The following is a 17,323-nucleotide window of genomic DNA, read 5'->3' on the forward strand; positions in this document are numbered from 1 at the left end:
ACAGTGGCTTCAGCGTCGTCCCTCAAGTGTAAAATAACAGTAGAAATACACCTTCCTACACTTTTTAAATTATTACATTAAGGGCAGTATGGAACGACAGGACATATAGAGCCATAAATTTTCCATGGGATGCCAGGAAAGAGGAAAAGATTAAACGAATCTGCTGAAACGGATCTTCCAGCTGTGAAAAATCAGGCTGTAGTCAGCTGACCAATTCTGCGCCAAGGCTCATTGACAGCGAGAAGTGAGAGGACCGCTGGGGCCTGTAGGACTGGGAGAGGTGAGCCCGCGGCGGGAGCGAGGAAGGCACTTAAAACCGAAACCCTTTAACAGGGGGGCTGTTCCCCTCCCTCGGCTGGGGCTTCTCGCCGAGACAGTCTGCCCTCCCTTTCCTGGCTTATTTAAACCTCAGAACCTCCACTCAATTGGCGGAGTGAGTTTGGTCCGGCCCTTCTCACATTTGATTTCAGCTCTGTTAATAATAACAAATCGGGGAGAGGGAACTAAAGTATTAATTTGTTGAAACATAGTAAGCCTAAAGGTTGCACCAGTTGAAACCATAATTAATGGTTTTTGTTTACTGAAAATATTGACCCTAAACAAGATTAGACTATAAACCCGTTATTTCCGTAGTCTTCAATTCCGTGCAAGATGTTCCTTTGCCTGCATCATGTGTATTCAGTTAGCAGCTCGGGTTTTTTCTCTGATATATTCTTACAGCTTCTTTCTATTATTATTTATTACTTTTACTAGCTTCTAGTTATTTGTCATCTTATGTTTGTCAGATGCTTCGTATTTATTATTTGGTTAAGCCTAATGACGGTCCTACAAGTTAAAAGGCTTTCTGGGGCCTATCCATGCTGAGACGTGGCATGGGAAAAAGAGCAGTAAGAGTGCCCTAGGCATAGGAAAAGCGTTCTGAAAGGTAGGGAGTGGCAAGAGAGGTTCGGTATTGAAAAATTTTCAGTATAGGTTGAAAAGTAAAGTCTGAATTTGTGTTGCGAAGAGGAGGTGCAGGTGCTGAAAGAAGAGTCTGGAGTATAAGCAGAGGCAGAGTAAACTACGTTAAGGAGTTTGAATTGTATCCTAACAGCAATGGAGAGTCATAGACGGATTTAAAGCAGATGAGCAACATGTTCTGGTAGGCATTTTTAAAAGATTACTATATAAATTGTCTTTTTGTTTTCTTTTTGGTTTCCTTTGCTGTGCAAAAGCTTGTCAGTTTGATTAGGTCCCATTGGTTTATTTTATTTATTTATTTTGTCTTTTTGCCATTTCTTGGGCCGCTCCTGCAACATATGAAGGTTCCCAGGCTAGGGGCCTACGCCAGAGCCACAGCAGCACAGGATCCGAAACGCGTTTGCGACCTACACCACAGCTCACGGCAACGCCAGATTGTTAACCCACTGAGCAAGGGCAGGGATCGAACCTGCAACCTCATGGTTCCCAGTCAGATTCGTTAACCACTGCGCCACCACGGGAACTCCCCCATTGGTTTATTTTTGCTTTTATTTCTGTTGCTTTGGGAAACTAACCTGAGAAAATATTCATAAGGTTGATGTCAGAGAATGTTTTGCCTATGTTATCTTCCAGGAGTTTGATGGTGTCTTGTCTTATATTTAAGTCTTTCAGCCATTTTGAGTTTATTTTTGTGCAAGCCGTGAGGGTGTGTTCTAGTTTCATTGCTTTACATGCAGCTGTCCAGGTTTCCCAGCAATGCTTGCTGAATAGACTGTCTTTTTCCCATTTAATGTTCTTGCCTCCTTTGTCAAAGATTAACTGACCATAGGTGTCTGGGTTTCTTTCTGGGTTCTCTATTCTGTTCCACTGGTTTGTATGTCTGTTTTGATACCAGTACCACACTGCCTTGATGACTGTGGCTTTGTAATGTTGCCTGAAGTTTGGGAGATTTATGCTTCCTGCTTGGTTTTTGTTCCTCAGAATTGCTTTGGTGATTCTGGGTCTTTTGTGGTTCCATATAAATTTTGGGATTGTTTGTTCTAGTTCTGTGAAGTAAGTCAGAAAGAGAAAGACAAGTACTGTATGATATCACTTATATATGTAATCTAATATACGGCACAAATGAACCTTTCCACAGAAAAGAAAATCATGGACTTGGAGAATAGACTTGTGGTTGCCAGGAGGTTGGGGGGAGGGAGCGGGGTGGATTGGGAGTTTAGGGTTAATAGATGCAAGCTATTACCTTTGGAATGGATTAGCAATGAGATCCCGCTCTGTAGCGCTGGGAACTATGTCTAGTCACTTATCATGGAGCATGATAATGTGAGAAAATAGAATGTGTACATGTGTGTGTAACTGGGTCACCATGCTGTACAGTAGGAAAAAATTGTATTGGGGAAATAATTAAAAAATAAAATTATATTATGAACACACACAGATTTCTATGACTACAGTGTAGAGAATAGCGTTAGAACTGATTTGATGCGGGAAATGATTAGAGACAAGAGTCCAGTTAGGAAATTAATATATAAATCTTCAATTGATGTATTCTCTTTGACCAAATTTCCTTCTTTCCAAATAGTTTTCCAGTTTGCCTTGTGGGCTGCCCTGTTTCTGTGTATCTTCTTCCCATAGGGAAATCTTTCCAGCACCATCTCCCTTCCCTCCACTCTCAATAAGATCTCCTACCCACAGCATCTAAGATCTTCAAGATAACTTGTTGGTCCTCAGTCTGTTTCGTTGACTTGGCATTTACCAACTATTGCACGAACTATATCCGGCCACCATGCGTCTCTTCCTAAGAGTCCTCTACTCTTTCCATGTTCCTTACCTATTCTTGAGAACTCTGCCTGGGAAAGCTGAGTACTTTATGGGCATAATTTTTTCCTAAATTAAGTTTATTTATTTTTGACTGCACCCTCAGCATGTGGAACTTTCTAGGCCAGGAGTGGTGACCCAAGACGCTGCAGTGACAATGCTGGATCCTTTGCCACAAAAGACTCCTTAAATAGAGTTTAAAAGAAACTTCATTAAAAAAAAAAAGAAGAGGGAGTTCCCGTCGTGGCGCAGTGGTTAACGAATCTGACTAGGAACCATGAGGTTGCAGGGTCGATCCCTGCCCTTGCTCAGTGGGTTAACGATCCGGCGTTGCCGTGAGCTGTGGTGTAGGTCACAGACGCAGGTCGGATCCCGCGTTGCTGTGGCTCTGGTGTAGGCTGGCAGCTACAGCTCCGATTCGACCCCTAGCCTGGGAACCTCCATATGCCATGGGAGCGGCCCAAGAAATGGCAAAAAGACAAAAAAAAAAAAAAAAAAAAAAAAAAGAAGAGGAGTTCCCGTCTGGCACAGTGGTTAACGAATCCAACTAGGAACCATGAGGTTGCGGGTTCGATCCCTGCCCTGATCCCTGCCCTTGCTCAGTGGGTTGGGGATCTGGCGTTGCCGTGAGCTGTGGTGTAGGTTGCAGACGCGGCTCGGATCCCGCGTTGCTGTGGCTCTGGCATAGGCCAGTGGCTACAGCTCCGATTCGACCCCTAGCCTGGGAACCTCCATATGCCGCAGGAGCGGCCCAAGAAATGGCAAAAAGACACAAAAAAAAAAAAAAAAGAAGAAGAAGAAGCACTTTGTTTTTTTCACAAAGGTGAAAATGCAGGGATAAACTAGAATAATTGCCTCAGAGTCACACAAACGAAGTTTCTGAGTGGGGGAACATTTTCTTAGAATTGATAGAGCAACAGTGAAACATTGTGGGTTTTTTGGTGGCCTTATAACCTACTGAGTTTTTTGGTTAGTTCTATAGAAGTCCTGAAAAAGAAGATGAAGAAAAACAGAGAAAGATTCTGCAACAGAGAGAGGGAATTTGTGTATAAATTCAGAGTGGGAAGTCAGGGCTTTGAACTGAGGGTACCCCTCAGATTTCCTGTTCAAGAGAATGCCGGTCATTTACATGGACGTTTGATGCTGCTGCACAACTTACCGTGCTTTATAGAAAAAGGTGAGGATTGATTTTTTTTTTAAATATCACTTTATTATTTTCCTATGGAGTTGGTTATTAGAAGTTTCATATTAGAACGCATAAACCTAAAATGTATTGGAAACAACCCCAAAGTTTTCAAGAAGAAGAGGTTCCCCAGACCTTTGTTGTAGTGAGTGTTTTTTCCTAGATTCCTTGTAGTTGTTTGTTAGGCATTTTAGTATAAAAATTAAATTAAAATTAAACATGATGAAAAATACAGAGTCCGGATTAGAACTTGTAACCTCTTAATGTAGTTAGATGGATTTACAAGACATTTCAGCTACCACTTGTTAGGTGCTAAATGTATTGCCCTTTTAATGATCTGGTCCTCAATTCCCTGAGCTGTCCTGGAAGAGAGAGTATTAATCTTTCAATAATCTTTGCTTACCTAAATGAATTCCATAAAGTCATCTGTATTAAGCCATTTTATTTTATTTTATTTTATTTTATTTTATTTATTTATTTTTTTTTTGTCTTTTGTTGTTGTTGTTGTTGCTATTTCTTCGGCCGCTCCTGCGGCATATGGAGGTTCCCAGGCTAGGGGCTGAATCGGAGCTGTAGCCACCGGCCTACACCAGAGCCACAGCAACGCGGGATCCGAGCCGCGTCTACAACCTACACCACAGCTCACGGCAACGCCAGATCGTTAACCCACTGAGCAAGGGCAGGGACCGAACCCGCAACCTCATGGTTCCTAGTCGGATTCGTTAACCACTGCGCCACGACGGGAACTCCTGTATTAAGCCATTTTAAAAGGTCTATGTTCTGTCTTCAGATGAGGGAAAATTTTTAAATTGGAACTAGGTTGGATCATAGAAGATTGGCCTAGAAATTTCCTAGCACAATCTCGTTGTACAAATAAGGGAACTGTACATTAAAAGATTAAGTTATTTGCTGAAAGGAGTGGTTCTCAAAAATTGTTCCCTGATCAGCAGTTACAGTGTCACTTGGGAACTTGTTAGACATGTGAATTCTTGGGCTCCACCCAATTCTTACTGAGCCAGAAACTGGGGGTGGCAGGCAACCATCGATTTCAGTAAGCCCTCCAGGGAACCAAAGATTGAGACCCTCTGGTGTAAAGTTACAGATGTAATGACAGGGCCAAGACCAGAGCACAGATAGCCTGGTTTCTCTACCAGGGCTCTTTACATAGTGTTTTTAAAATTGGGGTTGTAGATCATGCTAATTACTCAATTTCTCTTTCACATTGAAAGAATGTCACAATATATACCCCGTAGAGTTATATAGAAAACTCATTTAAGTATGGAAACCTTCAGACCTTCTAAATCTGTAGATCTTTTTGTGCTTTTCCTTACTCGGTTTCAAATGAATCAGGCCTAAGAAATTAATATTTTTAATTAGTCTTAGGGCTGTATGTGGGAGTTAAGAATTTTGACCTATAATTGTAAAGAAAAGTAATTGTGAGTTTAGTTAGATGATCCTCCAGGCATATTTTAATTTAGCTAGACATTCTATTAAGGGTATAAACTTGGTAAAATGAAGGCTCACATTGGTATGCTTAGTAGATGGAATGTTCCCTATTTATGTCTGCTGATAATGGTATTCATTGTCCCTGTGACAGACTTAAAAGAAGCTCTGAGCCAGTTTATAGAAGAAGAATCCCTCAGAGATTATGACCGAGATGCTGAAGCAGCTCTGGAAGCCGTGAAGTCTGGGGAAGTGGATTTACATCAGCTGGCAAGTACATGGGCCAAAGCTTATACGGAGGTGAGATAGATCAGATTGTAAATTTTAGGGCTATTCTGGATTTTGATGAGGATTCTTTTTCTCCCAGTTTTATTGAGATGCGGTTGACATGTAGCATTGTGTAAGTTTAAGGTATATAGCACAGTAATTTGATTAACATACATCAAGAAGTGATTATCACAAGTTTAATGATCATCCATCATCTCATAGAGATAAAATACTGACGAAGTAGGAAAACATTTTTTTTCTTGTACTGAGAATGCTTAGGATTTACTCTCCTAATGACTTTACTGTATACCTTACAGCAGTGTGAATTATATTTATTATGTTGTACATGATGTACCCAGTACTTGTTATACCTGAAAGTTTGTATCTTTTCACAGCCTTCATCAAGTTTCCCCTCCCCCCCTTCCCTAGCTGCTGATAACCACAAATCTAATCTCTTTTTCTGTGAGTGTGTTTGTTTGTTTGTTTGTTTTTTGAAATATAATGATTGAAGATTTTATAATTGCTAAGGTAATACTGAAACAGTAGTAGAACCCCTTTTTCTTTATGCGCAAAAATGTATTCCATTGTATGTGGTATATACCAATGCTTGTGTGCTCCCAATTATCAGGGTGAGCACATAGGACACAATACTTTATGTAATACTCTTTTTTTTGTGGGGGGGCACACCTGCGACATATGGAGGTTCCCAGGCTAGGGGTTGAATTAGAGCTGCAGCTGTTGGCCTACACCACAGCCGTAGCGACTCAGGATCTGAGCCGTGTTTGCAGCCTACACCGCAGCTTTTGGCAATGCCAGATCCTTAACCCACTGAGCAAGGCCAGGGATTAAACCTGCATCCTCATGGATACTAGTCAGTTCATTACCACTGAGCCCCAAAGGGAACTCCCTTTATGTAATACTCTTGTAAAATGAGAGGCTACTTTTATATCTCTGCTCAGGATAGGATTGCCAGATTTAGTGATTAAAAATACATGACACCCATTTAAATTGGAATTTTAGATAAACAAGGAATAATTTTTTGTATATCTCACATATTCCATGGAACATACACTAAAAAATTACTCCTTGTTTATCTGAAATTCTAGTTTAACTGAGTGTCCTGTATTTTATCTGGCAACTGTAAGCTAGCAGTAGTAGTTCATTTTATTTTATTTATGGATTTATCTTTTTGTCTTTTTAGGGCCACACCCAAGGCATATGGAGGTTCCCAGGCTGGGATCAAATTGGAGCTGTAGCCACCAGCCTACACCAGAGCCACAGCAACTCGGGATCCGAGCTGCATCTGTGACCTAAGCAACAGCTCACGGCAACACCGGATCCTTAACCCACTGAGCGAGACCAGGGATCAAACTTGCAACCTCAGATTGTTTCCACTGTGCCATAACAGGAACTCCCTGTAGTTCATTTTAAACTCTTGCCCTCTCACCTCACTTCACTGTTGTTATGTAATTAAAATTGTCCTCATTTTTCCTTTTAAAGAATATACTTCATTTCATAAAGTATAAGAGGCCATTAATTATAACACACCAGGTTTTTTCATGCTAAGAAAGAACACCATCCCAATTAAACTGTGGTAGAATGCCAACATACCATCAAGTATACAGTGCATCCTCATTTCTGAAAGCTGTCATGTGAAAAAATGTACATCAGAATTGAGGAGATACGCAATGTTGAGAGTCTCCTGTATGCCAGGTACTGTATGAGATATTGGGTATCAAATGTGGCAGGCACAAAATGAAGTTGACATTTTAGTTAGGAAGCAAGATACAGAACTATGTAAACAGATTCAGTAATTGCAAGCTGTAATGAGTGAATTACATGCCGCTTTAAGTAAATTCAATCTAGGAATTTGAAAGAAATCAATCTTATGTGGTCATATTTGTTATTCAAAGCAGTTTACTCCATATCCAGTAAGGTTTCCTAGCTTATTTACAAAATGATTCTATTTACACATATTATTTTTAAAAATGTTTTATTAGAGTATAGTTTATTTATAATGTTGTGCCGATTTCTGCTGTATAGCAAAGTGACCCGGTCATACATGTATATATATGTTCCCTTTCTCATATTATCTTCCTACATGTTCTGTTCCAAAGATTGGATATAGTTCCCTGTGCTATATGTAGGACCTTATTGCTTATCCATTCTAAATGTAAAAGTTTGCATCTACTGACTCCAAACTCCCCGTCCATCCGACTCCCTCCCCCTCCCTCTTGGCAGCCACAAGTCTGCTCTCTGTTTGGAGTCTGTTTCTCTTTTGTAGATAGGTTCATTTGTGTCATATTTTAGATTCCACACACAAGTGATATTGTATGGTATTTGTCTTTCTCTTTCTAACTTACTTCACTTAGCATGAGAATCTCTAGTTGCATCCATGCTGCTGCAAATGACATTATTTTGTTCTTTTTTTATGGCTGAGTAGTAGTCCATCTATTTACATATATTATTTTAAATGTCAAAAACTGAGTTTAAAAAAATGTTTGTGAGCAGTTCCCATTGTGGTGTAGTGGAAACGAATCTGTCTAATATCCATGAAGATGTGGGTTCGAGCTCTGGCCTCATTCAGTGGGTCAGGGATCTTCTCTTGCCGTGAGCTGTGGTGTAAGTTGCAGAAGCGGCTAGGATCCCGCCTTGCTGTGGCTGTGGCGTAGGCCAGCAGCTGCAGCTCTGATTTGACCCCTAGCCTGGGAACTTCCATGTGCCACGGGTGCAGACTTAAAAAAAAAGTTTAAAAAAATGTTTGTGATAGTTACAATTTAATATCATCTTTCTGCTGATAAAAGGAATAAAGCTGTTACGATGTGTTTAAAGAATAATTCTACTTAATTAATTCACCCAATATTTTTTGTACCTCTGAAATGGGCTGGGTATTCAGCTGAGGGTAAGCCTTTGCCTTCCTGGAGTTTACAGTCTAATAGGAAGGGACAGATGCCCAGACCATTGTTGCGCCGCGCAGGCAGTGTTAGGATCCGGGTAAATACTATGGGAGGGTGTAGAGAGGTCGGGGAAGACAGTGGTCCAGGCAATGCTCCTGAAGAAGACAGTCCCTCCTCTTGGGCAGAACCTCCTCATCCCAGAGGTTGGGTGACCAAAGAGAAAACTTCCCAAGTATTAGCTCCAGAAAGGCTTGTTTGTTAATCTTACCATAACAAATATTGACCATATTTACTGACTTTATGGATTTACTTACTCTTTTGTGTCTTAGACATTTTAAAAATAGGAATTTGATTATTCTCCAAATTCATGAGCATAACAATAGTAATAATAGCAATAATACCAATATGACAGAATAATAAACTTGTATTATTTAATCACCAGAGTGCAGATATATAGTGAATTAATCAATAAGCATTACTTGAGCAAGTACTTGTTCTTAGCCTATGCAAATTTAGTTGAGACATAGCACCTCTTGTTACGTAGAGATCAGCCTTGTAGCAGTGCCAGGATTCTGGAACTCCAGTAGCTTGTTTTTGTTTTTGCTTTTTTGGGCTGCACCCTCAGCATATGGAGGTTCCCAGGCTAGGAGTTGAATTGGAGCTATAGCTGCCGGCTACGCCCCAGCCACAGCAGTGCGGCATCCGAGTCACATCTGCATCCTACACCACAGCTCATGGCAATACTGGATCCTTAACCCACTGAGCAAGGCCAGGGATCGAATCCGCAACCTCATGGTTCCAAGTTGGATTCGTTTCCACTGCGCCACAACAGGAATTCCAGTGTTATTTCCACTTTTGCCAGTAAATTGTATAACCTTTGGCAGAGGCCTTCTCAGCATGTCAGTTTCCTCCCGGGTAGAGCACTGTGTGTGTCTGGTGTATTGGCACAGCACACGTGATGGGGACAGGCATCTGTCCCCCTCAGTGTATTTGTGTGTGTGCTCAGGGAATCTCTAGTCCGCCTCTCCGCATGGTTCTCTTTTTCTTGTTTAATCAAGGTTTATTCATTCAGCCCTGTTACCATTTTGACAGCTACTGTTTTCATATACTTAAAAACATGCTTATATTTTTATAAAGAAAAAGGTACTTGCAAAGTTCAAAGGAAGAAAGTTGCACACGTACATCTTGATATAAATTCCTATACACGAATTGGGTTTTCAGTGTCACTGTTATTGCGTAAATAACGTCATTCTGTAAATACGTAGCCTAAAGACCTTTTCTTAGCAATATATTTTTAATAATGAAAGGCTTTTTTTCTGATTATATAATTAATATATGCAAGATATTCTGTTATGCAGTACATTAGAATATAAAGTGAAAGGCATCAGAAATCACACTCTGCTGAATAGCCCCAAATAGCATTTTGTTGGTCATCTCTTCAAGTGTGAATATGTTCTACAGAAATGGGACCTGAGCTTACTTACCACCCTGGTTTTATTGGTTTGTGTGTTTATTTGTGGACACTTCCTAATCCTTGCTACACATTAACACCCCCCTCATATCCCAGCCTCTAGGTAACCCACTTTAACAACGTAGTTTACATCATCCCCTATTTTTTTGTACACTCACATAACTCTCTGTAACCTTATAATGTATGTACATAGAGGCGCTTCGTGTCCTTGCACAGGAATGGAATTATAATATACGTACTTCCTGCTGGTGTGTTAACTAAGAATACCGCATTGGGATCTAAGAATCTCTATGTCTCATCTCATAGACCACATTAGAGCACGCGAGGCCAGAAGAGCCCAGCTGGGATGAAGATTTTGCAGATGTGTACCACGACCTAATCCATTCTCCCGCCTCTGAAACCCTCCTCAATTTGGAACACAATTACTTTGTTAGTATCTCAGAACTGATTGGCGAAAGAGATGTGGAGCTGAAAAAATTGCGAGAGAGGTATTTCAAAGTTCTTGCGTTATCATAGTTAAATGTTACGTAGTCAAATCACGATAGGTTGCAGATCAGCGTGTTCTCTCTTTTTTATAAAATTGAAGAATAAAATAGAAAAGAATCTTTACACTAGAAATTAATTTTCTTGTGTGTTTAAATCTGTCATTTCAACTGGGAACGTGAGGTCCTCATAGGTTTCTAGAACTTCTCAAGTGATTTACCTAAACAAATTATGCTGGCTTCATCTATTCTTAGTTCCACAAGAGGAGTCGCTTACCTCTGTTGAGGGTTTGCTTTGTCCTGGGCACTGTGCAGAGTGCTTGATGCTGTCTTAGTTCAGGCTGCTATAAAAAAAGTGCAATAGACTGGGTGGCTTAAACAACAGAAATTGATTTCTCATAGTCTGGAGGCTGAGGAGTCCAAGATCAAGGTGTCAGCAGACACAGTGTCTGGTGAGGGCCCACCACTCAGCTTGTAGACAGTGCCTGCATGACATTGCTCATACTGCCTTCCCTTAGCGTAGGCTCCTGGCAGGTCTCTCAGAGACAGAGAGCTGTAGCATCTCTTCTTCTGGCCACTAATCCCATCAGGAGCTCCAACCTCCTGAGCTCACGTAAGGCTCATGACCTCCCAAAGGCCCCAGCTCCAGATACCATTACATTGAGGGTTAGGGTTTCAACATATGAGTTCTGGAGGGACACAAGCATGCAGTCCATAATGGATGTCCTGCCTCACTGATCCTTACCACAATCCTGCTAGTATTATCCCCATTTTACAGATGAGGAAACTGAGGCAAAATAAGTTGATTTTCTTCTAGTTCTTTATTATGTAGCTAGTAATATTATATACATATTTTAAATATGACTGCATATTAAATACAGATTTTTTAATACATGTATATTACCTTATACTAATTAATTGCCTTTTTTTGAACTTCATTTGCTTCATTTATTTTTTTCCTACCAGGGCTTCAAATAATATAATCTTCATCTCTTTCTGAATCTGTTCTTGGATCTCAGGTTTTCTGGGACTAGGCTCATTCTGCCTATTTAGATATACTGAAAAAAATTCCCAGCTTAGCTATCTGAGGTGCATGTCAGTAGCCATCCATCCTACTTTCATTCAGCTGCTGAGCTGCTCTGAACTGTGGCCCACTTTGCTGCCTGCTGCCTACACCTCCCAGAAAGTTTCAGTTCTGACCATCAATATTCTATAATTGTCCTTTCTTTTTTTCAAAATTGAAAGCAGATTCTCATTCCATATGACTCTTCAGCTTTTGGGAAGCTGAATTAACTAATTAACAATCTGTATTTACTCATACTTTATACATTTTTTTTTCTATCTTGGGGAAGATTTTTAGCAGGGGTTTGTTTTGATTTATGTTAGTCTTTGAAGTGTCCTTTGGCTGGACTTCTTCATGGGGCTTTGCTTTTTTTCCCCCTCTAAACATACAAACAATATTTGAATACATTTATTTTAAGAACAGTTCTATAGTTCATTTTTTGCACGTCTAAACTATTAGCTTAAAAAATAAAAATAAGCTATGTACTACCCTAAAAAAGGTAGGTAAGATTTATTGCAAAGGTCAACAGTGTAATTAATGGTAAGTTGGAATTCATTGGAAGTTCATCCAGAATTTTGGTGCTTAATTCATTTAGTTAATTTATGAGCAGAGGGGGTGCATTTTCTCATTTCTCTCTTATTTTAATTCTATTTTACATCTTTAAAAGAATTTTTCTCAGTACAACATCATGTAATTACAATGACCTTTTTTCCTAAGTGTCTTCAAGACGATATCTAGGTTATCAGAATTGTTATGCCAGACATACTGAGCCGTAAATGGTGTTTCATCTAAAATAAACTTTCTTGGGGTTTTCACTGTGTCGCAATGGGATCGGTGGAGTCTTGGGAGCACTGGGACACAGGTTCGATCCCCAGCCTGGCACAGTGGATTAAGGATTCAGTGTTGCCACAGCTGTGGCTTAGGTCGCAACTGTGGCTTAGATCTGACCCCTGGCCCAGAAGCTCCATATGCCATGAGGCTGCCAAAAAAGAAAAAAATAAAATTTCCTTTGGTCTGAATCATAGAAAATATATATTGTACAACTAACTGTATCATTAGCTATTTATATTTCTAACACATTTAGGGTGTAATATGTTAATGAAATTTTATTTGTGGAATTGTTATCTGCTCGTCTTCCCCCCTCACTGGAAATTTGCTTCTTTTAGCAAACCAGATTCAGGCTATTTCTTTGAAACTTCAAAATGGCAATGATAGTTTTTATCCACTAGAGGGAACATGTGTCATGTAAAATTAATATATTTGTATCAAAGTTTGTATTTATAAATGCTTAGCAGCTGTTTCTGTGTTAAGTAAATAAAAAGCCTATTGGCACCATAATCTCACCTGATCTCTAGTAGTTATTAGAAAGTTAATGGGATCACTTTCATTAGAATTAAGTGGGGAATAAATAGTACTGAATGTTTAATACTAGGAAGTATACATAGAAATACATAAATGTATAGCATGTGAATGAGTTTCATTTATCATATACATATAATATCTTAATCAGTTATAAATTAGTATAAATTCTCTTTTAAGAGCAGTTTACTTAAACTGGCTAGAATGATAGTAATATCCTTGTAGTTCATGCCTGTGTTCCAGTCTTTCCAAGTTTGTTTTAAATAAGTTTTAGAACAAACTTTTAAAAATATGTTTGTATTAGAAGATAATTTTTTTTTTTTGTCTTTTTAGGGCCTCACCTGCAGCATATGGAGGTTCCCAGGCTAGGAGTCCAGTCAAGCTGTAGCCTCCAGCCTACGCCAGAGCCACAGCAACGTGGGATCCGAGCCTCGTCTGCAACATACACCACAGCTCATGGCAACGCTGGATCCTTAACCCACTGAGCGAAGCCAGGGATCGAACCCACAACCTCATGGTTCCTGGTTGGGTTCATTTCCACTGCACCACAGCTGGAACTCCAGAAGATAATTTTTAATGATCTTGTTTATTAGAATATAATGTAATACAAAAAAAACAATAAACTATAGATATGCAGCTCAATAAATTTTCATAAAGTAAGCATGTCGTCATCACCCAGATCAAGAAATAGATGATTCTAGCCCTGCAGAAGGCTCCCCTCTGCCCATCCAGAAGTCGCTATCATTTCCCCCATAAATAACCGTTATATTGATTAGTGTTTCCTGTAGGGAAAACTTTTTTTTTTTTTTTTTTTGGCTGTGTCTGAGTCATTTGGAAGTTCCTGGGCCAGGGATAGAACCTGTGCCACAGCAGCAACCTGAGCCACAGTAGTGACAACACTGGATCCTTAACTGCTGAGCCATTAGAGAACTCTGAAAACCATTTTTAATTTCTGCACATTATATGGATAAATGAAGATAAGACTAAAACATATCTTCAGAATGTAGTTCACATTCCTCTATAAAGGGAACTTTGTGAGTTAATACCAGTTTGATTCTTAGGACCTAACTGGCAGCTTCTGGTTATAATATAAAGTACCTTTCAAAAGTTGAAGTCACTTTAACTCATGATCAGATAAATAGGAATTGTGTTTAATCTGGAATTGCAGAGTCTTCTTAGTGAAAAATCTGCAGATGAAAGGGGTCTGGACTTTTAACTCTTAGCCATGGAAATTGAAAGAGCAGCTAGATTTTGAATGCTTTCATTTATGCACTAAATTTGGATTCACATTTAGCAGCACAGATGACGTCATTGGTATTATATAACATTATCATAGTTTCCACATCTCCATTTCCAAGGCTTTAAAGTGCTTTCCAGATATTATAGTTGCCATACCTGGACATACTCCTATAAGATAAAAATTTTCTTTTCACTTTGTAGAGGTTGTTAATGAATCCAAAGTGGTTGTATACCCTAAAATTTAATGAATATAACTGATCGCCTATTTATGTTTTAGACAAGGTATTGAAATGGAAAAAGTGATGCAGGAGTTGGGAAAATCACTGACAGATCAAGATGTAAATTCATTGGCAGCTCAACATTTCGAGTCCCAGCAAGTAAGTGAAATACAATGACTTTTAGATTATGTTTTTTTACTTACTTATTTCTGTAAAAAAAAAATTTAACCTAAAGGATGTACTCTCTCTTTTTAGGACTTAGAAAATAAATGGTCCAATGAACTAAAACAATCCACTGCCATTCAAAAGCAAGAGTATCAGGAATGGGTGATAAAACTTCATCAGGACCTAAAAAACCCCAATAACAGCTCCCTCAGGTATTAATCAGATATAGTTCTTATCAGATGAAGGGTCATTGTCAGTAATAGTTTGTATTTATTGTAAAATTGGACCTTTTAGTTGTAGACATTTTGATGTTACCAGTGAAAATTCAAGGTAATCGTATATATACTTCTTCTAACACCTTTCCTTGTATAGACTTTATGTGGATTTTTTGGTGGTGGGGAGAGTGGGGTAATTGGTTGGTGTACAGTGATGACTTCCCCCCAGAACTTGGCCTTATAAATCTTGTGGGTATGTATACCTAGGTACCAAGTACTATCTCTTGTTTCTTTAAGTTGGTTTCCTTTCAGAACAGTAAACATTGGTTGACTGCATCTTAAATGGCAAACACTCTCTAAGAAAAACCAAAACGATAACTTCCCATGTGGAGCTTATATTCTAGAGAGATGGACCTGTAAATAAATCAATACCGTACAGAATGATACATGCAGTAATAGATGAATGAGGTATAAAAATAGTATAGAGAACTTTGCGTACTTCATAATTCGTGTAGTACCTATGGCCTATATACATTGTGTTTCATATATTGCCCCAGAGCTTGACAGTACCTGTTACTTCCTGGCTGTGTACTCGTATCTTTGAATTTTTCTTTCTTCTTTTAAATGCTAAAGTATATTCAAATGGAAATATATTTAGCACAGTATGATAGTCCTATTTCCAGCACTTTCTTGTGTCTGCTAGAAACATTTAGAATTAGTGTGTTATTTGTATGTTGGTCTCCCCCATTCTTCCTGCCTTGAAGACAAAAACCGTATTGATTTTTTTCTACTGTTGTATACCCAGATCTTTGCCAAGTGTCTACATCTTGACACAGATACATAAATAAATATTTATGGGATAGATGTACAAAGAGACAGATGGATTATCACTCAACTATTTATCTGATACTGTCTATATCACCTTTTACTGTAATCTTTCATTTGTGTTGTTATTTTCCCCAAGACAACACTTTAGGAATATTTAAACAATTTTTTTGTAATTAGAAACACATCCTGGACATTAACATATTTGACTGTACTGCTCATTCAAATGAAAATAGTGATGAACACATATATTCTGGATACAAGTCCATCATCAGATAGGTGTTTTACAAATATTTTCTCTTGTGGTTTGTCTCTTCATTTTCCTATTAATAGTGTCTTTAGAAGAACAAAGTTTTTCATCTCAAGTGCACTTTACCAGTTTTTAAACAGCTTGTCTTATCTAAGATATCATTGCCTAATCCAGGATCACAAAGATTTTCTCCTAGAAGTTTTATAGTTCAAACTTCTACATACTAAGGCATGATTTCTTATATATTACATGTAAATATGGGTAAAATATATCCACATAAAATAAGAAACAAATATACCCACTATATATGTATGTTGGTCTGTAGCCTTATTTTTTCTTACATCTTCATTTAGTTTTGGTCTCAGGGTAATGGTGGTATCATAAAATGTGTTGGTGGTCTGCTGACAAGCCTGGCAAAGGAATTGATGTCTCTGTTATCAATCTGATACCATGTTTTATTTCTACTGCTTTCTCTCTTTGCTCGAATTCCTTATCTGTCCTGTCCTTGTGTGTTGTTTTACACTAGATCTTTTAGCATGTTAATCATAGTCATTTGAAAGTCCCTTTCTTTTAGTCCCAATATCTGGGTCATCTCTAAGTCTGTTTCTGTCGATTGCTTTATCTCTTGACAGTAGGTTATTTATTTATTTTTTTCTTTTTTCTTTTTGCTTGCTTTTGGGGGTCTTGCTTGCTGGTGTGTGTTTGTACTCTCTCTCTCTTTAAACTGAATGCTGCCTATTTTGTATGTTAGAGAAGAGACCGAGGTAGGTAGTGCCTATACCCAGAAACAAACAGGCTGTTAATGTGAAGGTCATGCAGATCTAAGCAGCAGCTGAGCTGTTTGGCTTCTGTTCTTCAGTATACCACAGGCTTCATTTTCTGCAGCACTATGCTGCTGCCACTTTGTGTTTAGAGTGGGGCTTTAGGATCCAGATTGTTCTCTGTCTTTCTGCTCCACCCTCAGCTGTCTTTGCAGCCCTGCATTGCAGCTGGAGGCCCCTGTGCATGGTTTGCTCCGCCTCCTTCCCCACCCCCACCCCAGCAATTTACAATGTTTGTTACCTGGTGCCAGATTCATAGGTGGAGGTGGGAGACAGGTCTCTGTGGTCTTTGTCCAGCTTCAGTCTTATGCAAGCCCTGCAGATCCGAGTGGCGGGCTTTGGGCATCCTTAGCATTTCTACTTGTGGCACTGAGTGGGCTCTTCTCTTCTCCTGCCCTGCCCCCAGTGTTTTCTTAAGCACCTTGGTGGAGGCCAGTGAGAAAGACTTCACTGGAGTCTTTCCCTGGAGTTCATGGCCCTTCTAAATTTACATGCTAGCCCACGCTTAGGAATTTGTTAAAATTTGGAGTTCATGATGTGGCTCAGTGGTAACGAACCCAACTAGTATCTGTGAGGAAGCAGGTTTGATCCCTGGCCTCGCTCAGTGGGTTAAGTATCCGGCATTGCCATGAGCTGTGGAGCAGGAT

The 17,323-nt window shown here is 39.3% G+C and overlaps 1 protein-coding gene across 8 annotated transcripts in view; it reads left to right on the plus strand.

Annotated features, from left to right (window-relative positions):
• The first annotated feature begins 214 nt into the window (after positions 1 to 214).
• Positions 215 to 17,323, plus strand: part of FERRY3 (FERRY endosomal RAB5 effector complex subunit 3) — a 42,033-nt gene continuing 24,924 nt past the window's right edge. Inside the window, exons 1-7 of one of the 8 annotated variants that reach the window (NM_001243412.1) lie at positions 215 to 280; positions 1,007 to 1,141; positions 3,753 to 3,955; positions 5,559 to 5,704; positions 10,346 to 10,527; positions 14,460 to 14,559; positions 14,656 to 14,777. In NM_001243412.1, coding sequence (NP_001230341.1) covers positions 1,125 to 1,141; positions 3,753 to 3,955; positions 5,559 to 5,704; positions 10,346 to 10,527; positions 14,460 to 14,559; positions 14,656 to 14,777 — 770 coding nt within the window. In that variant the 5' untranslated portion in view covers positions 215 to 280; positions 1,007 to 1,124. Of the gene's footprint in view, positions 434 to 1,006; positions 1,142 to 3,752; positions 3,956 to 5,558; positions 5,705 to 10,345; positions 10,528 to 14,459; positions 14,560 to 14,655; positions 14,778 to 17,323 lie in introns of all 8 variants that reach the window. The other 7 variants (XM_085024457.1, XM_085024458.1, XM_013988431.3 and 4 more) reach the window with 7 other exon arrangements.

Source organism: Sus scrofa, chromosome 5, assembly GCF_054392235.1.
Source record: "Sus scrofa isolate SSC_HxYL_T2T_F1_AM1 chromosome 5, Sscrofa_HxYL_maternal_Yorkshire_Landrace_v2.0, whole genome shotgun sequence".
Lineage (NCBI taxonomy): Eukaryota > Metazoa > Chordata > Mammalia > Artiodactyla > Suidae > Sus > Sus scrofa.